This window comes from Rhinopithecus roxellana, chromosome 6 (genome assembly GCF_007565055.1).
Source record: "Rhinopithecus roxellana isolate Shanxi Qingling chromosome 6, ASM756505v1, whole genome shotgun sequence".
NCBI classification, from domain to species: domain Eukaryota; kingdom Metazoa; phylum Chordata; class Mammalia; order Primates; family Cercopithecidae; genus Rhinopithecus; species Rhinopithecus roxellana.
Window position 1 is genome coordinate 26,192,722 of NC_044554.1, and position 23,904 is coordinate 26,216,625.

Sequence of the window (23,904 nt, forward strand, 5' to 3'; positions counted from 1 at the left end):
AATAATTTTTTGCCTTAGTGTAAAGTAGATAATGAGAGGTAGATGCCTAATTTCTTAATTTTCTTTTTTAAATTATGCTAAAATATATATAGTGACATTTACCATTTTGACTATTTTAAAAGGATACAGTTCTGTGGCATTAAGTACATTCACATTGTTATGCAGTCATCACCACTGTTCATCTCTAGAACTTTTTCACCTTCACCTAATGAAGCTCTGTAAACTCCTCATTCCACCTTCCTGCTAACCCTTGGTGATCACCATTCTACTTTCTGTCTCTGTGAATTTGGCTACAGTAGGAGCCTAATTTAAGAGGAATCATGTAATATTTATCCTTTCACGACTAACTTATTTCACTTAGTATAATGTCTTCAAGATTCTAAAATTTTCTATTGAAGCAAATAGAGTGGAGGATGATTTGGGGTTGATTAATAAAAAATACTTAACTGTCTGAGATTCAAAGACATCTTTCCAAAAGTATCAAGGACACTTAAAGGCATAATTAATTATTTGCAAAAATATATAATGTTTAACATTTTTATGCACAATAAATAACAGAATCATTGACTAAGGAAACAACTATAACTCTTTGGTGAAAGAAAGCCTGATTTTTATGATAGAATCTACTAGACGTGTCTGGGAGGGTATATTTACCTCCAAACAGCGATAAACCAATGGACAAAATATTTTTAGATTAAAAGAAAATCTTTAGTGATATTTTTATACTCAAGACTATTAAAAATGCATTCGTTAACCATTAGAGGGATACTTTGACATTGGAGGAGTTCTCTCTTAGAGACCATAATAAAAAAGAGAAGTAAATATTTAGTTGTGGAACATGAAGTGCTAACAGTGGTTTTTTCTGTTGGGAAATTGATGCTGGGAATATGTGTAATTTAAAATAAATGACTAGGGATTACATGATGTACCAATCCTGTTCTGTTTACTCTTTCATACTTACTTTTCACTCTTTTTTACCATCTCCTTCTATCCTGGGAGGTAATCAGGATGGACTTTTGCAGTCAGATGTCTTGCATACCTCTGTTTTCTGGTTGGGTTTAGCCCACTGGAGGAAGCCTAGTAGGAGATTGGGAGACTTAAGGAGAGTGACTTCTCTGGCTGTGCTCCTCCACCAAAGCCTGTACCCTTTCTACATCTTTATTAAATTCTCCTCAAAATCTTCGGAGTATGGTATCTGCTTTCTGCTATGACCTAAGTAATACACATAACCAAATCTAATAAATAGTTGGAAGAGAGGAAAGAATCACCAACCCAAGAGATCTGGATATTAGACTTGTCTTTGCGGTTGTTCGTAAGAGACAAAATAATCTCTGTGCCTTTGCCCTTTGACAAATGAGGAATAGTAACCATCCCCATCCTAGGGTGGTTTTGTGGTAATGTACATATATACATATCTAAGTTTACCTGAAAGCTTTTTAAAACAGACTACCACCAATGAAAGGCATTATTGTTACACTCATCACCAGTGTGAAATGCCAAGTGAGGAGAATAAACCCTTCCTGGTGAGGTGATATGATGGGCTAGAGGTAACATAAAAGCCATAAATGGCCAGGGCTGGCACTTATTGGGAGCCCATGGGAAGCAGTCCTGAGTAACAAGGAAGCTGTTTTAGAGAATGGGTTGAATGATGCTGCAGACTGTAATGTCTGGTTTCTTTTAGTTTGACTGTGCTTTCCCCTTCCTCTTTCCTGCTATTCAGCTCCTGATATGGATCATAACTTTGAGTATGTCCAGGAGTTGCAAACTCAGATGCCTACAGTAGGTGTGAGTTATTTGTTCCAGTCAGTTGTTTCTGTGAGGGAATGTGGGTCACATCTTCTAACTTTTCAAGGAAAGTTGAAAATGTCAATTTTTATGTGAAGTTTCCCAATTTACAAATGTTAGCAACTAATTAAAATTTTAAAAATTGTGTTTGGGCTGAAAAGACACACGTTTGAGCTAGATATGACCTGTGGGCTGCCAACTTTTGATCTCTGCTATATGGCCATCTTGGATTTCCTAGTGACTTTATAGGATTAGACTAGAGTTCCTACCCCTTCTTACCTCCGTAACATACTGATGTGTCTTCCACTTTTTGGTTTCTGGTGTTAACTCTGCAGATTCCCAGTTTTGTTTTTTCTTTTGAGACGAAGTGTTGCTCTGTTGCCCAGCCTGGAGTTCAGTGGCGCAGTCTCGGCTCACTGCAACCTCCACCTCCTGGGTTCAAGTGATTCTCCTGTCCTCAGCCTCCAGAGTAGCTGGGACTGCAGGCACATGCCACAATGCTTGGCTCATTTTTTGTATTTTTAGTAGAGATAGAGTTTCGCTGTGTTAGCCAGGATGGTCTCGATCTTCTGACCTTGTGATCCACCCGCCTTGGCCTCCCAAAGTGCTGGGATTACAGGCTTGAGCCACCGCGCCCGGCCAATTCCCAGTTCTTTATGTTTAACACTTGTCATATCCAAATGTGTGGGAATGCACTCTGGGAAATACTGTCTAGGAAATTGAACTAATACCTCTGCCAATTCTTATAGAAGCTGATCTGCTGATACATGATATGAACTTCTTAGTGCTGCTTCATCATATCAGGCTTGCTTAGGTGGCTACAGTCTCTTCTTAACCAGGCAGTATAGAAATCTGTTACGTTCCCTCTTCCAGTCCGTTAGTTGTCATTTTCTGAATAGGTGCATTCTTCTTTATTAATCTGCAGAGACTAGAAAGTTACCTGGTTTGATTTAAATATTTTAGCGTTTTCTCATGGTGCAAATGAATAACTCCCTTTTGCCAAAGAAGGTGATAAAAGTGCCTAGATGACATTTGCATACTATTTACACTTTCTAGTATACAACTGAATTGACATATATAGCTGGTGTTTTTCAAATCTGTGTCCATAAAATATTAGTTCTGGAGACATGAAGGTCTTCTATAAGAAAATGATTTGATAGCTGGTAGGAGAAATATTCCATACCCTATGACCCTCTAGAAGGGTCATAAGGCAGATTTGCTTGGAAAAGAATGAGGAGTCCTGTAGTAAGGAAACAGTTAACTTTGTTTAATCCAGAAACTGAGTCATTCATTTATATACCAACTATTTATTGAGCATTTACTATGTGCCAGAGACTTTGCTTTTCTTCCAGGACATATTTTCTTCATGGAACTTATGTTCTGGTGAGAAAAACTGATAACGGAGAACTAAGCGAATATGTAAATTCCTTATACATCATGAGTAAATAGTGGGAAGAAACTAAACAGGGAGATGTGATAGAGAATAACGGGCATATATTGAACATAAGTGGTCAGGAAAGGCCTCTCTAAGGAGGTAACTGAGACTTAAAGAATGAGAACAAGCTATCTTTCTGAACTATCAGAGGAAGAATGTTTCAGGCAAAAGGAACAGCAAGGGCAAAAGTAACATTAGCAAAATACTTTGTGTCCCTACTATGTGCTAGACATTTTGCCTGATAATCTTTTATCAGTTCATTTTTCAGTTGAGAATCTTGGCTTACCATGCAACTGGCCTAAGGTCTTAGAGCATGTCAACTTGTGGTGGAATGTGGATGGAACTCAGACATGCTCGTGCTATACTGCCTTCCAAATTGCTTTAGATTGAAATATCCTCCCTTCTTTCTTTTTTTCAATAGTAGGCCTCCTAATAAGCTTAGGTACACGAAATTGGAGAAATCTGGCATACAAGGAATTATAACAGAATTAGAATTACTACCATCATCTTAGAGTTTCAAATAGTAGAGAGGTAGAGAAATACTTTTACAGCTTTATTAAATATTTTTTCAGGAACTTATATTCTAAGCATCTTAGATACTTGGAGTTCAGCCTTCAGGGCTCCTTCTTGGGCACAATTCCAAGGTTTAGTAAGGGTGCAAATAACAAACCCTATGAGGAAAAGTGTCCAGTAACAGAAGAGAAAATGGAACAGCTCTGAATTTGAGAGGAGCAAATAGACATCATACCTCTGTGGCCCCCAAAGGCCATGCAGAGCATTTTAGAAGGTGATATCTAGAAGAGAAAGAAAGGATAGATATGTTCTTAGCATCATTTCACTTATCAACATTATCTTTTAGGACACTTTGTTTAGAAGATACTGTAAGAGAACTGATCCATCCTGTAGATACTAAATAACTATTTCCAAGATTGACATTTCTGTTTTTAATTTTGCTTGTGCCTAGAATTTTCTTTCAAAGCCAAATGTCAAAAAGAGTCTGGACATGAACTGTGGACTGTGTAAGTACTTTCTGTTACTGCCACTGAAGAATTCTATCTTTGCTGCAAACTACCCTCAAGATGGCAATGAGGTGGTGGCAGGTCATATGCTTAGGAAGCTTTTAGAGCAGCGTTGTCCAATAGAACTTTCTACAATAATGGAAATGTCCTGTAATACAGTGTCTGTTGAGCTCATGTGGCTAGTGTGACTGGGGAAGTGAATTTTTAATTTTAATTAATTTAAATTTAAATAGCCCTTTATAGGTAGTGGCTACCATATTGAATAGCACAGGCTTTGAGATAACTTTAATACCTTTACAAGGGGAGAAACAAGTGACCAAAAAGCAAAGTGATTTTTGAGACGTTGAAGCAGCTTGTTCAAGAACCTTTTTAGAGGTTAGGCCTATATCCCACATCATCTTTATTTGCATCTCCAGTTACTTCTGTAGTCTATAAAAGTAATTGCATTATTAGGAGAAGCTTTTCAGAGCTTTGTGTGACTTAAGATCTCAGGGAAATACATTTGAAGGTTGGGAGGCAGTACTGCCATGTGGAAATGTGAGTATGGGCTTTGTGTTGTCACCATGACTTGTTAGTGCTACTGGCCATAATACCTGGGAGGCCGGGGATATTGACTGTAATATTATCCTGCCCAAAATACCAATAGCACCCTCATTGAGAAGTATTATTGGATCTTTTTGATGGTAAGAGTTATGTTAAAATTTAAAAATTCCAGAACTCAAAGAATTATTTCTTCTCTAAAAAACCCAGACATCTGGTAGACATTCTCTGCAGCTTCTGGATGTTTTTCTATATTGCAGTCTATGGCATTGTGAATCTAAGATGCCTTTTCAGCACCAATTAGTAGAACATTTTAATGTTGCTGTTGGATAACACTGAAGAAGCTATTGACATTTGTTTTGAGCAGCAGCAGTGAAACTGGCACCTTATCTCATGTGCACAAAAATCCATGTGGATGATTTAAAAACTGCTGTGCTGCAAATGAAGGGAAGAAAGCAGGAGGTCTAATCATCGTCAACTGAAACCTCACCTAAGTAGTATTCGCCTGTCTCCACTTTAAAAGACAAATTAAACTACTTGTAGTATTATGTAGAAGAATGTATGTATTTGTATAATATATTTCCAAATTTAAAGTCTACCTTTTGCCTGAAAGAACATAGAAAAGAAAACTACCAATACTAAGTACAGTTGAGAGGTTTTCCTGCTGTTTTCTGTTACAGTCCCTGGAGCTCAGGTGTCCATTTTCATGGGAAGGAACCTTTTCACTTGATAAATGAGCTGGAAAACGGGAGTTTATGTCTGTGTGAGTTGCAGAAAGGACTAGTAGTTAGTAAGATGATAAAATTGCAGGATCAGGCAGTGATACTTTCAGAAGCAATCACTGCAGACTGTCAACAGAGCCTACAAACCTTTGAGGTTATTCCTTGGCCAACCTTGGAAGAAGGTATATCTTATATAGTTGTCATTGTAACCAGAGAACACTTTTGATACAGTTTAGTGCTCTTATCCTTTTTTTTGTAATTATGGGTGATAGATTGATAATTGCATTAATATCAGGACAGGAGGTATATTTAAAAAAAAAAGTGGCCGATTTTTCTTATTCTTCCCTCCAGTACCATAATAATAGCAGGATCCTTATGTTGTTCAACAAATATAATCTGATGTCTATTTTGTCTAAAGACAAAATATAATAAAAGTATAATAAAAGTACATGGGAAAGTACATGGACAAGACGTTACGTTTTATGAATGTACTTTCTTATTAAAATGTTTTATTGGCCAGGCATGGTGGCTCACGCCTGTAATCCCAGCACTTTGGGAGTCCGAGGCAGATGGATCACGAGGTCAAGGGATCAAGACTATCCTGGCCAACATGGTCTCTACTAAAAATACAAAAAAATTTAGCTGGGTGTGGTGATGCGTGCCTGTAATCCCAGCTACTCGAGAGGCTGAGGCAGGAGAATTTCTTGAACCTGGGAGGCGGAGGTTGCAGTGAGCTGAGGTCACACCACTACATTCCAGCCTGGGTGACAGAGTGAGACTCTGTCTCCAAAACAATAAATAAAATAAAATGCTTTATTTATTTATTTTATATGTTTTTTAGAGACAGGTCTCTTTGTACTGTCCAGGTGGGTCTTGATCTCCTAGGCTTAAGTGATCCTCCTACCTCAGCCTCTTGAGTAGTGGGGACTATGAGAACGCAACACCATACCCAGCCTTATGAATATACACTCTTAAACACTAAAGTTTGTCTAAGTAATTTTAGCTGGAGATGAACTAAGACCTATTATTTTCGAATTTCAAGGTTCTAATACAATATTATTGTTTTTACACAGCATTTACTGTGTTTACAAGCTTCATTAATTATCTTCAGTTAATAGCATGATATATTTTCAATGCAATCTGTTTCAAATTGATCAGGTATACAGAATTTCTGGTAACCTCCTAAGGATTGCAGTTGAGAGTGTGTATGTGTATATGTGTTTGTGTGTTAAAGGCAGAATCTCTTCATTATGAACCATTGAAGAAATTATGCAAATTAATAATAACAAAATCTGCTTATGATTTTATATGATTAAAACAACATAAAATTAAATGCATCTACTGATTTTTTTTTTCTTTTCTTGAGATGGACTTTCATTCCTGTTGCCCAGGCTGGAGTGCAAGGGCCAATCTCTGCTCACTGCAAACTCTGCCTCCCAGGTTCAAGCAATTCTCCTGCTTCAGCCTACTGAGTAGCTGGGATTACAGGCACCCACCACCATACCCGGCTAAATTTTTGCATTTTTAGTAGAGGCAGGGTTTCACCATGTTGGCCAGGATGGTCTCCAACTCCTAACCTCAGGTGATCCATCCGCCTCGGTCTCCCAAAGTGCTGGGATTGCAGGCATGAGCCACCACGCCAGGCCTGAATTAGTTTTTTAGAATGTATTTTTTTTTTTTTTTTTTTTGAGGCAAGGTTTTACTCTGTCGCCCAGGCTAGAGTGCAGTGTCATGAGCCCCACCCAGGCCCAGGTGATCTTTCCACCTCAGCCTCCCAAGTAGCTAAGACTATTAAGTGTGCGCCACCACACCTGGCTAATTTTTTTTTTTTTTTTTGAGACATAGTCTCACTTTGTCACCCAGGCCGGAGTGCAGTGGCACGATCTTCGCACACTGCAACCTCTGCCTCCTGGGTTCAAGCAATTCTCCTGTCTCAGCCTCCTGAGTAGCTGGGACTACAGGTGGGCACCACCACACCTGGCTAATTTTTGTAGTTTTAGTAAAGATGGGGTTTCACCATGTTGAACAGACTGGTCTTGAACTCCTGACTTCAGATGATCCACCTCCCTTGGCCTCCCAAAGTGCTGGGATTACAAGCGTGAGCCACCGCGCCTGGCCATGCCTGGCTAATTGTTGTATATCTTTGGGAGAGATGGGCCTTTCGCCATATTGCCCAGGCTGGTCTTGACCTCCTGGGCTCAAGTGATCCTCCTGCCTCAGCCTCCCAAAGTGCTGGCATTAGAGTGTGAGCCACCATAGCTGACGAATGTGTATCTTTTCCCTATGGTGTGCTGAAGGGCTTTTAAGAAAATGTTTCATAGTAAGGGGTTTTGAGTTGTTCAAAGGACAACTTTTGAATGAGTTGTCTGAAGGCTGCAATTGTTGCTGATTTGATTCATGTCACATGGAGGGTGTCTTTGCCGAGTGACTACAGTCTCTTCAGAGTTCTGTCCTTCGTTTTTCATTGTCTCTACAACTCTGAGTTCAGAATTTCTCAAAATGAGAATGAGACTGCCGTTGTCTATTGTCTACCTTTTAAATTGAAAAGAATAAATTTTATGGTATCCCATTAAAAATCCTATTTAAGTTTCTTCTTTTTTGGAAAGTTTTTTTTACATTGATATGGATGAATGCCAGTTAGTATGGATAACATATTTTTGACAGAAAAATATGTTGACTTGATCCAGATGGAAAATGATTGTCTTTTGGATATATAACAGTAAAATTGTTAAATTATGGAGAAGAAACCCCATGTTCCGAAAATGATTTCTTGAACATTGATAATCAGAGATGTAAGCTGATAGCTACAGAGTTCTTTGACCTTGCTTTCGTGTTACCCACTTGGCTCAGAATTGTACCATTTCATCATGGGCAAGTCTCTGGAGAGAAACCATGAAATGTTCAGCTTGTTTAATCTCGTAACAATTCAGAAATATGCTGTATATGTTGAAAAGAAATGAGGTGGGTGGATCATCTGTGGTCAGGAGTTCGAGACCAGCCTGGTTAACATGGCGAAATCCCGTCTCTACTGAAAATACAAAAATTAGTCAGGTGTGGTGGCAGACGCCTGTAGACGCAGCTGCTTGGGAGGCTGAGACAGGAGAATTGCTTGAACGTGGGAGGCAGAGGTTGCAGTGAGCCTAGATCATGCCACTGTACTCCAGCCTGGATGACAGAGCAACACCCTGTCTCCAAATAAATAAATAAATAAAATAAAAATAAAAATAAAATGACCATGAACTCTCATTTTTCTCTTGTAACACTTTAGAGATAAATGCTTTAGAATAATTTTAAAAGAGTACCTAATTTCTAAAATTATAGGTTACAGAAATGAAGACAAAGGTAACTTATCTTCCATGGAATATTTTGGATAGAACAAAACATTTATGATGCTTGAATCTGTGTTTGTATGAAGAAGATTTGATTCAACTGGAATTAGGAGTACTTTAGGTAAATAGTGTGGGAACTTATCATGTTTTATGTTTTCGTTTTCTTGGCTATTTTAAAAATACGGCTATGTTTAAATATATTGCTACTGCATAATGCCTAGAAGCCCACTGGCCTCTGCATTTTGTTCCTTATGATATCATCTGTTCTCAATGCACTACTTTTTTTTTTTTTTTTAAAGAAACATATACACATTCCTAGAATCTTTTACATTCCCAATGAAATGCCAAGACAGGTCTGTCAAATCTAATTTTACAGAAGTGGAATGTATTTGTCAATATTTTATAGTACGGACAAAAATAACTTAAAATTTTTTCTTAATTTTATTTATCACTTCTTGTGACTTATGGGAACAAATATTTGATGTTAACAAGTCACATTATGTAAGTTTAAAATCTAATATTAACATTGTTCAGAGCAGGAAAATCTAAAGGCTGTTGTTCCTAAGGCTAGCCCCAGTTGCAGTCCACTTCACTTACAGCCATCTCCTGTGATGGTAAGCCACAAATGTCCCCTGTTTTCCTCTCTGCCTTCATATTGGTTATTACTAATGTAAAAATATTTCCAATTTTTACAAATAGTTATGTGTGTCAGGTTTTAATGAAATGCTAAAGGATGTTACTAATAGACCCCAAGAGATTCAGTTTCTTCTTCGCCTGTCACACTTCCTGCTCAAGTGCTGATGGACTGTGGAAACAATGACTACCATGGAGCACTGTTTGAAGATGTAGTATGCTGAATTCCCAGACATAAGCTTAAAAATAAATTCTGCTCATGAAAAGTATGCAGGGCGTGTTTCTGCTTAAAAGAATGTCCTGGGAAAAAGTCTAAATTGAATTCAGAAGCTAGAGTACCATATAAAAGAGTGGCCAAGTTATAGGAGGTATTTATTTTTTATCTCTAATTAGGCATTTTAACATTCAAAAAGCTAATGCATTTTGTTTGTTAGACATAAATAAATACGCAGATCATAAAAAGAAATGTTTCAGAGACATTTTATTTAAGAGTCAACAATAGTAATTAAATTAATAGTAATACATACTGCTTGCTCCTGACACTTTACCATTGACAGGGTGCTTTCACCAGTATCTCACATGAACCTCATAGCAACTCATAGCTCATGTCTGTGAAAACTGAGGCAGAGAGTTGCCTAAAGAAGGCTCCAAAGTGGATTTTGCTTTAATTCCATTACTTTTTCCACCTGATACCTTTTTCATGGTTGATTTATAGTAGAGTCAGTGTGCCTTTTGAAAGAAGTGTCCATATCTTATTGGAAATAGTAAAGCTTTCAAAAGAGAGCAGTTGTTATGAATCTGTCATCCTCTTACTTCCATCTTTAAAGTTTCAACAGTTCACTCTTTCCTTCTTACCATCCTTGTGTTTTCAGAATGCTATCACCAGGCAGTCGCAGTGTAACATGACTGCCTATTCTGAATGGTTTGTATCCTTTCTTAGACTTCAGGAGTTGCTTTCTACTCAAGCTAGTTCAGTTGTTAACTCAACAAGCATTGCTAGGCATTAGATTTAACAGCACAATGTTTATTCTTTCTTTATATTTTTATGTCTTTTTATTCACAATTAAAATTTGTATAAGTTTTGCATAATTGCCATTTAAAGTTAATTTTTTCAACAAATGTAAGAACAGAAATATACCTAATTCTTACCAAACTTTTATAATTATTTTAGTCAGTTATTCTGACCCTAGCCATATAGAGGCATACCTTGTTTTGGTGCACCTTGCTTTATTCTGCCTTGCAGATACTGCACTCCTTATAAATTAAAGGTTTGTGGCAACCCTGCATTGAGCGTCTGTTGCGCCATTTTTCCAATGGCACATGTTCACTTCATGTCTCTGACTCACATTTTGGTAATTCTTGCAATATTTCAAACCTTTTTATTATTATATCTGTTATGGTGAGCTGTGATCAGTGATCTTTGATATTACTATTATAGTTATTTTGGGGTGCCACAAACCACATCCATATAAGACGGAGAACGTAATTGATAAGTGTGTGTGTTCTGGCTGCTCCACTGACCTACCCTTCTCTGGTTTCTCTCCCTCTCTTTCGGCCTTCCTGTTCCCTGAGACACAATATTGAAATTAGGCCAATTAATAACCCTATAGTGACTTGTAAGTGTTCAAATGAAAGGAAGAGTCATATGCCTCTCACTTTAAATCAAAAGCTAGAAATGATTAAGCTTAATGACGAAGGCATGTTGAAAGCTGACATAAGCCAGAAGCTAGGCCTCTTGTGCCAGTTAGCCAAGATATGAATGCGAGGGGAAAATTCTTGAAGGAAATGTAAAGTGCTACTCCAATGAACACACAAATGATAACAGAATGAAACAGCTTTATTGCTTATATGGAGAAAGTTAGAGTGGTCTGATAGAAAGTCAAACCAGCCATAACATTCCCTTAAGCTGAAGCCTAATTTAGAGCAAAGACCTAACTCTCTTTAATTTCTTCAGTTCTGTGAAGACTGAGAGAGGTGAGGAAGCTGCAGAGGAACACTTTGAAGCTAGCAGAGGTTGGTTTATTTGGTTTAATGAAAGAAGCCATCTGCATACCATAAAAGTGCAAGGTAAAGTACAAGTGTTAATGTAGAAGCTGCAGCAAATTATCAAGAAGGTCTAGCTGAGATACTTGATGAAGGTGGCTACACTTAACAACAGATTTTCAGTGTAGATGAAACAGTGTTATATTGGAGGAAGATGCCGTCTAGGCCTTTCATAGCTGGAGAGAAGTCAATGCCTGTCTTCAAAGCTTAACAGGACAGGCTGACTGTCTTCTTAGGAGCTCGTGCTCACATTGACATGCAACCAATCTTCAGAATTCTTTTCATTTTATGAAACTGAAGTTCTGTACCCATTAAACAACTCCCCATTTTCTTCTTCCTCCTGCCTCTGGCAGTCGCCATTCTACTTTCTGTCTCTGTGAATTTGAAGTCTGTGGTTGCACAGGCACAAATGTCTGTCTCTAGAAACATTTTCTGAGTAATACACTTCACTACATTTTCTCTTAGAATCACCTGTATCTGTGTTAAAACTGTAAGAATCTGTGTCAAAATTGTAAGAATGTAGCAGTTGTCTTGATTATAAATATATTTTCAATAGCCTTTCAAAAAACCAGAGACAAAAGAGCAGAGTGGAAATTACCTGCTTCTTACCTGAAGGCTAATGACAAAAAAAGTCATCCGTGTGCACTTTAATAGAAATATGCCGAAACCCTTAATGAGGTAGGTATCATGATCAGCGTAGCTCATTAGAGAATTATTGTATTTTAGAGCTAGAAAAAAAACACAGAAATAATTTTAACTTCTTCATTTCATAAATGAAGCGATACTGTTGTAAAATGTCTAACCAAATTAATTAACTGTGCAGTTAGGATTGCAGTCTATTTCTTGTTTCTCAAGAATTCCCTTTCAGCAATTGTTGGTGAACAGGGTCAGATTTTCTCATACAAACTAGTTATTACTTGTGTTCTACACTATGAGTGTGTATTATAGAAAGTTTTCCTGGCTTATAATATAATTGAAGAGACTTGGAAATCTTAGCCCACGATTTCCATTTTTATAAATCTTCAAGGACTAGAGATGTATGTGAATTGGAGGTATGTGGTTTTCCTTATCTGGGAAAGTAGTTGACGATTTCTCAGAAATTGAGCATTTATCACCAGTTCTAATGTGATAGGGGAAGGGGTATTGTTCATAGTATCATCAGAAATGAAAGGAATTGGGATGAAACTTTTCTTGAATTTCTGACCCTGATGCAGTCAGGCAGTTGTTGATGAATTCCGTTTTCTTCTTGAGTCTTGTCAATGGCAGAGACCTAATTGAAAAATAGAGCTCTTGCAGGGAAAGGTCAAATCAACCGCAGTAAATATTGTTGAACAGGGTTGGCAAACTGTAGCCCATGGGCTGCCTGTTTCTGTGAGACTTATAAGCTAACATTTTTTTTAAGCATTTTTAAATCGCTGAAAAATTTTCAAAAGAATTGGTCATGATATGTGAACATTAGAAGGAATTTAATTTCAAAGTTTATAAATAAAGTTTTATTGGAATATGGCTACACTAATTTGTTTATTGTTTATGGCTATTTTTGCACTAAAACAGTACAGTAGAGTAGTTGTGACAGAGACCAGATGGTACCACAAAATCTAAACTGTTTACTATTTGGCCCTTTATAAAAAGAATTTACCAGCTCCTGCTAGAAAACATTGAGAATGATTTGTTTTGGAGTACCATGGAAATTTGTGATCTTCTTTGCTTACCTAGAACTGCAGCTGTATACTACAGCTAAGAAATTCCTTAAAGAATTTCTCCACTGTTTTTTGTTTTGTTTTGTTTTTGCCTCTGGGACAACCCACACTAGTCCATTCATGACTATTTTTTATGACTTTCTTTGCTTATTTTCCAGTGGTTCCTTTTGCCAATCATGTGAACAGACCAAAACCACACAGGAAAGTCTGTGGTTTGCCTAAAGAAGCTTTGCTACAGAGGGATATGTCTGACTTGGGTACCTCCCTGTTTGTTGTACAAACCTATAGTTTGATTCTGATCATTACACTAAAGCTTTGATTCAGATGTATATAAAATGACCATCACTGTCAGGATGTAAAATGAATAAGCATATTTATTGTTGGATTCGTATTTGTAGGAAGAAAATCTTAATATTTCTTATTTTTATCAGGCATTTTAGTAACTTTAGTACTGTTTCTCATAACTCCTAATTATACATCAAGATTAATTGCTATATTTTTTTTTATTGGTTAACCTTAAACACGCAAACCCAATGTCCTTTTTTATTGTCATCTTCTGGTAGAATTAAAACATCAGTGATTAGGAGACCAAACAGCATGTCTTATAAAACTTATTTACCTCCTTTTTCCAGCTGTGATTACTTGATTTTAGTTCACTTGAAGCCCCTGTAAGAAGGGAGTCACCCTACAACCGTGTAAGAGATCTGTGCTTTGCAGCCACTGAGAACCAGGGATCCTGCCACCATTGCCACTATCCTTTTAAAGCATAACAGCAAACAGGTGTTGCGTATCCAGAAAGAGCCCTTACCTGAAGGTTTGGAGTTTGGTTAAGCAGGTCTTTTATTATGTTTTACTCATGCCTTTGGTCATAATTATGCTTTTGTGCCCAATGAGGATGATTGTTATCTGTGAAGGTAGTTGACGATTTCTCAGAACCATTGCCTTGGTTCAGCTAGTAACTAGTTTGGTTAGTGCCATGGAGAATCTGGAGCATTGGTCTGGGTCATGATATTGAGTTGAGCAGCTGGATTCCCTCCTCATTTCACAGGGTAGTTCTTTTATCTGGTTAGTGCTAGATGCTCATCTGTCTTAGCTGACTTAAATTTTGAGGTCTTGGGAGTAGAGCCCAGTAATGGGAGGAGCTGGGCATACTCTCTAGGAACCTTCTGCATCCAGAGAATCCTTTTTTTCAATGGAATATTCTCACATTTTGGGATAGGCCATGAGGTAGACTTGGTGCTCAGTAAGCAAAGCCAGTGAGGATTACAAAACATGAAAAGGAAATGCTGATGCAGATGCAGGCTGGAGTGGGTGGTAAGAAGCCTGGGAGAGCAGCAAGATGAGATATCTTAGATAATGTTTGTTCTGACTTAATAATAAGGGGAAGTTGGGATGTGACATAACCTTAAGGCATTTTGACTTAGCTCTCACATGTTGGTGAGAATTGAGACTAGAGGGAAAACCCCCTATTTTCATTTCTGAAATGCAGAAAAGTAGAGTGAACATTTGTAATCCAACCCTGGTGTTTTAAAACATGTGTAATAACAAAGTCAGTTATTATATAAGTTGGAAATGTGATGTAAGATATTATGATAAAGTGGTGATTTTCTGATTTAAGAGGGAAAAGTGAAGTGGGAGCCATGCTCATTCTCCTCCTCTGAGGAGGGTAGAGGACTGTGGACTCACGTGGCAGGCACTAGTCCAGGGAGGAAAACCATGAAAGAGAAAGAGAGGAGAGCTGTGTCTCAGCCCCTGAGCTGCCATCAATGGAAAGCTTCACACTCTGTGTCCAGCTGTCTCAATCAAGTCCTGGAAGAAGGGTCTCCTTCAGAAGCTTTATTGCTGGCACCCAGGCCACATTGTCCTAAGAGGTGTGACACACCATGCCATGAGCCATGAACCCTCTAGTAGGCAGGTCCCCCAACAGTTTAAGTATGTTTGTGTGTGTGTGTGTGTGTGTGTGTGTATGTGTGTGTGTATTTGTCTACTTATCACCAGGCTGAGTTACTGGGGGTCTGTCTAGAAAGGAACAGTGTCCCTGTAAACAGGAGGAGGCTCCCCAGAACATCAGCATCCAGCATAAACACGCTGGGTCAGGACAACACATCCTGGCTCCTTTGAGGAGGGGCTGTTCCCAAGGCCCTGGCAGGATAGAAGAGGGGATGGTGGGGGCTAGAAAAGGAGTAGGTATCAGCAGGAGTTACTTGAGTTTTCTCATCTGGCTGTGATTGGTTTAGAGTCCAAGATTATTAAAGTTGGACTAGATCTTAGGGATTTTCCAGTTCAACTTCCTTATTTTACCAGTGAAGGAACAGATACATACAGGGGTTCTAGAATTTATCTTAGATCAGAGAGGTAATGAGTGGCAGTGTTGGCTAGATTCCAAGTCTCTTGATTCAGTAATGATTCTTTCTCCAACCTGGATCATGAAGGGTTAGATTGTAGTAGGACTCTGGGATGGGATTCAGAGGTGCAGAGTGCAGTAAATACAACCCACTGCTGTCTCAGGAAGTTGTGGTTAGGATAGTGGTCCCTAGAACAGGTGACCCAAGAAGAACTTCTTACTTAGGTGAATGTTACACGTTTTGGAGAGGACTATGATCTGATTGTTTGGGAAGGGGGCATCTAGGCGTATCAGCAAGTCTCACTTGCTGAGAGTGAGATGGAGATCGAGAAAATTCTTCAAGAGGTAGGTGGAGGGATCTAGCTGAAGGCTCTCCTGTTGAGCTTTGAAGTTACAGTCAGTGTTTATAATCCAGGCAAATAATATCTACTGTGACATTTGGAGAACCGAAAAGTAGAGTGGGATTTAGTGGTTACTGAGTGTGCCTTGGTAGGACAGGTCCTTTTATGGTTGCAGCTTTCTGCACTTGAGTTCTTATTTCTGCTTTACTGGCAAATGCCACTCTCATTTTAAGCTATCACAATGACTAAACATCATCCCTTTCATTCTGATTCTCTGTTTAATTTTTTCATATGTTGGAATTGAACATAGAATATAAAAAGAATTTTTATGAATTCGAAACTGAAATGTTTGGCCCACTGTAGATTTGGTTTTATTGGAAAGAATCAACCTAGTATTTTGAAGTGATTTTTTTTTTTTTTTTTGGCTTCCATATATATGATCACCTACTGTACACAGGCAGTATTGTATACTGGTTAAAGCACAAGGATTCTGAGCTAGAGGCTACTCCAGTTGAATCCTGGCTCTGATCGTCGAAAAGTTATTTATCCTCCATGCCTCAGTTCTTCATCTATAAAATGGGGATAATACCTCCCAGGGTCATTTTAAGGGTTAAATAGGTTAATACATGAATTAGAACAATGCCTGGTATACACAAAGTGCTATTTACATATTAGCTGTTAATACATTCCAAGCATTGATCTAGGCCTTTTGTCAATTTATGAGTAAACCAAGGCTCAGAGAGGTTTAAAAACCGGCTTAAGATAATCTATCTAATAATCTGCTAAGGTGTGAGTTAAATCTTCTCTGACTAAACTTGGCTTTTCTGTCTGTTAAGCCTGGCTCTTAACCCCTCTGCTGGATTTCTGAGGTATGGCAAATCACTTAACTATAAGTAGGTTGTAGGTTTTATATTTATCTACTCATCTGTCCATCGGTCTTATACTTTCTAATTTAGATATTTCATTATGTTCTCATTCTGTTAATAAAATTCATTTCCTTGAAATATCTGTCTCTTAAGAATTATAAAATATACAGCATAAAAATAAAATGTCTTAAAATAGTGGTTCTCAAATAATTAGATAAGTACTTTAAAAATGCATGCTAACTACTAAATTGTGAAAAAAAATAAAGTGTTATTTCATGTGATACTCGGTAATGGCAATCAGTGTTTCCACACACTTGTAAGTTTTGTGTAAATGTAGGTAGTTATTATCAGGTATTTTGAGTTTACTATTTTAAAACAATCATGGCATTAATGTTCTAACCATTTGTACATCTTAATTACCAGGAAGAAATTCTATCAAATTGTTACAACTTGTGGAAAGCTTCCCAGTCTGTACCCTAGGTTAAGATAAAGAGAATTAAGGCCCAAGAAATGAGATAGGCTCATTTAGCAACAGGGACAGGTGAGGTTGATGAGAATTAACAGCTTCTGACTGTAGCAGATTGGTGGCATAATAGGCTCTGCTTATGGTAAGGAAGCACTGATTAGACGACTGAGTGAAATGGTACTTTCTTATTTATTTTATAAAATTACTGGAGATGGCTGGGCGAGGTGGCTCACGCCTGTAATCCCAACACTTTGAGAGACTGAGGCGCGGATGGTAGGTTAGGAGTTCCAGATCAGCCTAGCCAATGCGGCGAAACCCCGTCTCTACTAAAAATACAAAAATTAGCTGGGTGTGGTGGTGCACACCTGTAGTCCCAGCTACTCTATTCACGAGGCTGAGGCAGGAGAATTGCTTGAACCTGGGAGGTGGAGGTTGCAGTGAGCCAAGATTGCGCCACTGCACTCCAGCCTGGGCGACAGAGTTGAGACTCCATCTCAAAAATAAATAAAAATAAGTAAATAAATAAAATTATTGGAGAGACTGTTAATTGATAATAGTAATCCTAGAATTTGTAGAATTTGTGTTACAGACTTTTGATATTATATTGAAAATTCAAAATCACATTTTATAGCATTGTCAACTTTATAATTTTTTATGGAGAAACCTGTTCAGTGGAAAGGAAAGTAACAAAAGCAAAATCAAACACCCCACAACTCCAGCAAAACCATTCTAAACAATTAGTACCCCATCTTCTTCAAAGTGGTTGTAATTTGGTGGTAGTGGAGGGTGGGGGTTGGTATTTGATATAACTCTAAATTGGAAATTGTCCAACCATTCAGGTTGCTTAAAAAAAAGATTAAAAAATGTAAAAATTTATGTTTTGTCTTTTGGCAAGGTAAAGAATTGTATCAAGATGAAGTAGCCATTGTTAAATTTTATTTAAAGTGTTAGCTAGGATATACTCAAGATTGAAACAATTGGCAATGGAGGAAAAGATGGCTCAGGGTATGTGGCAATGTGACATTAAAGATTACATCAGATAGAGAGTGTCTCAATAATGACCATATGTCCTTTCCAGCTGATGTCTATTTTAGGACTTGGATAAATGAGTTGGAAGTCTTAGATATGCTATAAAGGATTGTTCTTGCATCACCTTTATTAGGTTTGTTTTCCAATTAGTCAAATGTATTTCAAATGGACAAATGGATAAAATGTGCATATGTACTATCAAATGAATGGATGTAATGACAAAATTGTGACAAACATTGGGACACTGATTCCTTTCAGGTTATGTGGCTTCATATTGAGTACTAGACTTCATTGAGTACTAGGAAGAAATATGAATATCTTGTGTCCTTTTCACTTACAGGAATACAATAATTTATTTTTTCTCAAATACAGTTTTAACCTAAAACCAAAATTTAGTTTTAACCTAATAATTAATACAGGAGTGAAATGGGAGTAAATAACAGTTATTTTCTGAGAGACTTTTTTTAAAATTTTATTTTATTATTATCATACTTTAAGTTCTAGGGTACATGTGCATAACGTGCAGGTTTGTTACATAAGTATACTTGTGCCATGTTGGTGTGCACATTTCTAAGGAAGACTTTAAAAGACCAGGCAAAGGAGAGCAGAGCCCAGCCGTTGCCGCTTGAGAGAGATAAGCAGAAGTGTGGGTGTGCTTAATGTCACATGGCAGGAGGCTTCCCCACAACGGTTCGTCAGTCCAGGGAGCTGTTTCATTTTCTGGCTGATAGAGTTGTACTTGGAAAATACTCAATTTCCTGCTTACTGCTTCATTATGGATTATACAGGTAAAATTAAATGTTAAATTTTTTCAGTTATGTAGAATTTCTTTAATATTTTGAATTTATATTTTAAAAATTACATTGATTGTGTGAGTACTTTAAAAAATATTGTGCATCAGTTTATTCCTGAGTATTGTATGAATTTGTTTTATCCAAATTGTGATTAATTTAGGATAAGAGCTTAAGGGGATTTCTGAGACATACCTTTGTTGTTTCTTCCATTTCAGTTGGATCGTACTTAAATGGACTTAAAATAAACTCCAACCCATAATTAACCCACATTTCTTAGACCAGAGGATTTAAAGTACAAACATCTGAGTTCAGATTATTTCACACAGGGAATAAAATATGTACACAGTGTACAGAGTTTCTGTTATTGTGGTGGTGGTTTTGTGCTTGTGTATGGCTCTATTAGATGATGTTAATGTAATGAAGTGAACTGGAGGATTTCAGTTTTTCTCCTAAATTTTCTGAGTATAAATGTGCCCAGATTTTTCTGACCTTTTCTGACCTTTCTAACCTTTTCCTTTTTTAAATTGCATAGCCTTGTTTCTCACTTTCTAGTTTCACTGAATGGTAAATTGGTACATATTTAGAAATAAGGTTAGATTAACCATGGGTAGTGGTTGCTTGATGAGTAAGTGGGCGGTTCCCTTACATCTGGTACGGTAAAAGTGTGGGTGGGAGGTGAAGCAGTGATCAGGTAAGGACATGAGTCTTTGCCCAAAATTTGTGTAACAAATTAAGAATTATATTACCCTAAATTTTAACTTTTGGGTAATGGTGACATTGTTTGCTGACAGATTGCTTTTAAACTAAAGAACGAAGAATTGGAAGATTTTTTTTCTAGGGCAGAGAGAGGCCACTTTTCATACCCAGTGTAATACAAATTCCTGTTTGCATCCAGATTGAACTGTACATACACAGTATCTATAAATTATACCTGTAGGTGGATCTTTGGCAAGACAGTTAATTACAGTGTGCAAATAAAAGTTTTGTGAAATTGATCACTTAAAATATAGCTTTTAGGAGCTTGCTATTTAAAGGACTTCTGTGGTAGATACTTTTTGAAGATAAAACATTTTAAAGCAATTAATTGCACCAAAAGATTTGTTTTATAAATCTTTAGTATTCTGTTTTAGGGCTTCTCTAAAGCAAGTATACCTGTATCTGTGTCTTGTGGGTGCATTTTGATTTTCTTTTCCTTGTTAGATTAGCATTCTAGAATTTGTGTTCCAGGGCTCTGAAGTAAAATGCACCTACCTTTTTAGAAGGTTCACTTTATGTGTGGTACTACATTGAAGCAGGAAGGAACACATTTTAGCCATATGCAAAGAAATCAAATTTGTAAAATCCTACCACAGAGCTTTACTATGAGTATGCTTTTAGTTATAAATTTGTTCCTCTTCCCACAAAGAACACCATCACTGATGAATTCTTTCGTTTTCTATAGTTTGTATATTGCCATTAAAACATTTCTTTGTTGTTCTTAAGTAATACTCTGTATATGTATAATTGATAGTTTAAGACATATAGCTTTAACATTCTACATAGACATCAAGAGAATACTAAGAAACTAAGAACTTTAGTGTGAACAAACAAAGGTGGTTTTAAAGAAATTCACAGATATGACACTTTCAAATTTAGTTGTGTGTACTGTAGAGAAAAAATTATGGTTTAAGTTCTCACCACATTAATAAATACATTAATTAAATTACCTGTCTGATGTGGTGGGAAGCTCTTTTGAATGTTGTCTTTCATAGTGATTTTTATAAACATTTACACATTTATTGCAAAGATAGCTATATTTAGTCTATTAAACTTTGAAGAAAACAACTCATGTTTTCAGTTCATGGCAGAGTGATTTTTTTTTTTTGTATTAGAAAAGAGAATTTATTTTGCTTTCAGCACAATCACTTTTGTACTAACGGCATCATCATAACACTGAAGGGGATATCTTTCAAAACTGATATTTGATGATTCAAGAATAGATTTATTATTAAAAAATTTTAAAGGGCCCAAAAACACTTCTATTCAAGGCCTTTGCATGAAACACTCTTCCTTCCATGTGGTTTTCATGCTAACCATGTGGTTTTTTCAGGTCTTGTTGAAATGTCACCTTTCTAGAATGGCCTCTCCTAACAGGCCACCTAAAATAACCTTCTCATTCAATTACTCCTTATCCTGTAATTCCTCTTTATCTTTGTTCATCACACATGCTATCACTTGACATGTCACGTGTTTCTCTGTCTCACTCACTAAGATATAAGCTTCATAGGGGAGGGACTTTGTTCATGGCTGATGCCTAGAGTGTAGAACAGTAAGCTCCCAGAAAACAGTTGTTGAGTGAATGCATGATAGGCTTTCCTTTAAAAGTGACTATTGACTGACTTTAAGATTTTCGCTATAATTGTTCTTTGTCAATAGCATTCTCATTTAATGATTATTATTTTGACCACTAAACTATTTTGAATGTTATCCTTCCTTTCATTGCTAACTTTATCTAGAAATTAACAGCACTGTCTTTACTGTGAAGGAAGAACAAGGTTGCAGGCAGGGATATTCAGACAGAACGGATAAGCCAAAGATCACTTTGGGTTTGGATTGTATTATATGAGTTTCTTTTTGGAGAGGGAAGGATAGTGAGGGACATCAGATCAGTTTTATTCATCCTTCCTTTTTCTTCATTATGTTTTCTTTAGGCAACACATTTAACTTTGTGTTCCTTCTCTGAGGTGACTAGAGAAGAGAACTGGAATGAACTAAACTTTTGGAATCATTTTGGTTAAAGATGGATCTTCAGCAATGTGGATCCAAACCTTCTAAAGTGTTTAGAAATGCCTCGGGCCTCCACGTAACAGAAATCTTCATAGGAGTCAGAGGGTGTGATTTGTGTCCGGTTTTCCTGGCAAGTGAGATGCCTAATGTTTTTAGCATACTGATCCTGTTATAGTTGTCTAAAAAGTAGACTTAAAACAATTACAGTCTTTAACTCTTAGAAGCCTGTGCCAAGAAGTAAATATAGGCCCTCAGAAAAATGCATTTTCATACACATATTTATACACCCTCCCTTGTATGAACCAACAAAGGGAGCAACATAAATGAGTCGGCAAAGCAGTTATTAAATGTAGACTATGGCCTCTGTTTGAAAATATCTCTAACCCAGGGGCCATTTTCTCATTCTCTTTTCCCTCTTGCCTTTCTGATGGCCACATCCATCTACTATTTGAGTGACTATTTATGTGACAACATCTCATATGCAATTTAAAATTGACCTTATGTAAGACATCTGTATTTAAGGTTCCACCCTTTTGAACTGTATTACCCTTTCCCACTTCCTACAGTTACATTTCAACACCATTATTGATATTCCCTCTTGGTTGTTGACATGACTATTTTTGAAGGTATACATTTTTATTAATTCCTGCAATTTTCTGTGATTTTTTTTTTTCTTCTCTGATGACCTTTCACTTTTAAGGATTTTTTTTCCTTCACATTTTGAGTTGGTTTCTGTTTTCCCTTCATTTCAGTTAAATCCTTAAATATAATTTTGCCAATTATGTATTCATTGTTCAAGAGGCATTATCGTAGTGCAGTTAAGAGCATTGGATCCAGACTCCTGAGTTTGAAGCCCAGTATATCATTCACTACCTGTGTGACCTCGACAAAGTAATCAACCATCTGTCAAATGTGGATAAAAGTGGTATCTACCTTGTAGGGTTATTATGAAGATTATACATGTAAAGGACCCAGGATAGTGCCTGGCACATAGTAAACACTCAGTATTAGCTAATTGTTATTCTTTCCTGCAACAGACGATTTGTTCTTTATCTAATGTAGCATCATCAAATGTTGTTCTTAATGGCTCAGCATTTTTAGTAAGCTAAAGATCAAGTCACCTTGAATAAACTGTGGTACATTCATGCAATGGAATCTTATGCAGTCATTAAAAGGATGAGGTAGATCCTACATATACTGACCAGAAAAAGTACTAATGATATTTTTAGATATTAAAGTAATATGTGGTTCCACTTTCATAGCAGAATATATTTAAAAACTGTATTGAGATGAAGACATGTCTTTGTGAACACAAGAAATTAATTGGAAAAGGTATATACCTTGGATGAATGGGTGGAGAGGAGACTTGAACTATTGAACTTTCTACTATATATGATTTTAAAAGTGTGGGATTATGGGGTTATGTATATATGTATATATATTTATTTTTTGTGCATTTCAGTATTTTAAAAACATAAGAGAACTTTTTTTTTGGCTTGTATTGGATAGCTAATGAAAGTTCATATGGTTCTAGTACTTTTTCTTTAAAAACAGATTTATAAGAATATGGTAAAGAAGGAAGACATTTTTTTGTTCCAGTGAGTCAAGAGAAAAAATATTTTCAATTATTTCTTTGTGTGGGTAGATCAAAAAGAAATGTGTTGGTCACAAATGCTTACTCATACAGAGGTACACACAGGTGTGTGCACACAGCCTTAAAATGACTGAGTTGCTCTGGAAAATGACAGAAATTCATGTAAGTCACGATGAAGAAATAGGAAAAATACATGTATGTAAATATATTCCTAGAGCAGCGTTTTTCACATTTGAATAATAGTTGCAAAATAGCTAGTAATGGAATTGCCTACATTTGAGTACTCACTGTGTGCCAAGCAGTGTTCTAAGTACTTAAGATTACTATTTTACTGTTACATTTGTATTTATGTGGCTAGAATATATGTGTAATAGTATACATATTTTCACATACTTGTGATTGAGTATACAATCCTTGATCTGTCAATCTACCATAAGCTTCGAGAAAATAACAATGAACTCTTCTGTAATTACTTCTAAAGGCAGATAATTTTTCTCA

The 23,904-nt window shown here is 36.8% G+C and overlaps 1 protein-coding gene across 12 annotated transcripts in view; it reads left to right on the forward strand.

Moving 5' to 3' along the window:
• Positions 1-23,904, forward strand: part of ST7 (suppression of tumorigenicity 7) — a 278,422-nt gene that overhangs the window by 41,122 nt on the left and 213,396 nt on the right. For 3 of the 12 annotated variants that reach the window (XM_010389339.2, XM_010389341.1, XM_010389338.2), the window contains exon 1: positions 18,920-19,040. The exons of the other annotated variants lie outside the window; for them this stretch is intronic. In XM_010389339.2, the coding sequence (XP_010387641.1) occupies positions 19,028-19,040 (13 nt within the window). In that variant the 5' untranslated portion in view covers positions 18,920-19,027. Of the gene's footprint in view, positions 1-18,919; positions 19,041-23,904 lie in introns of those variants that run through there. 12 annotated transcript variants of the gene reach the window in all.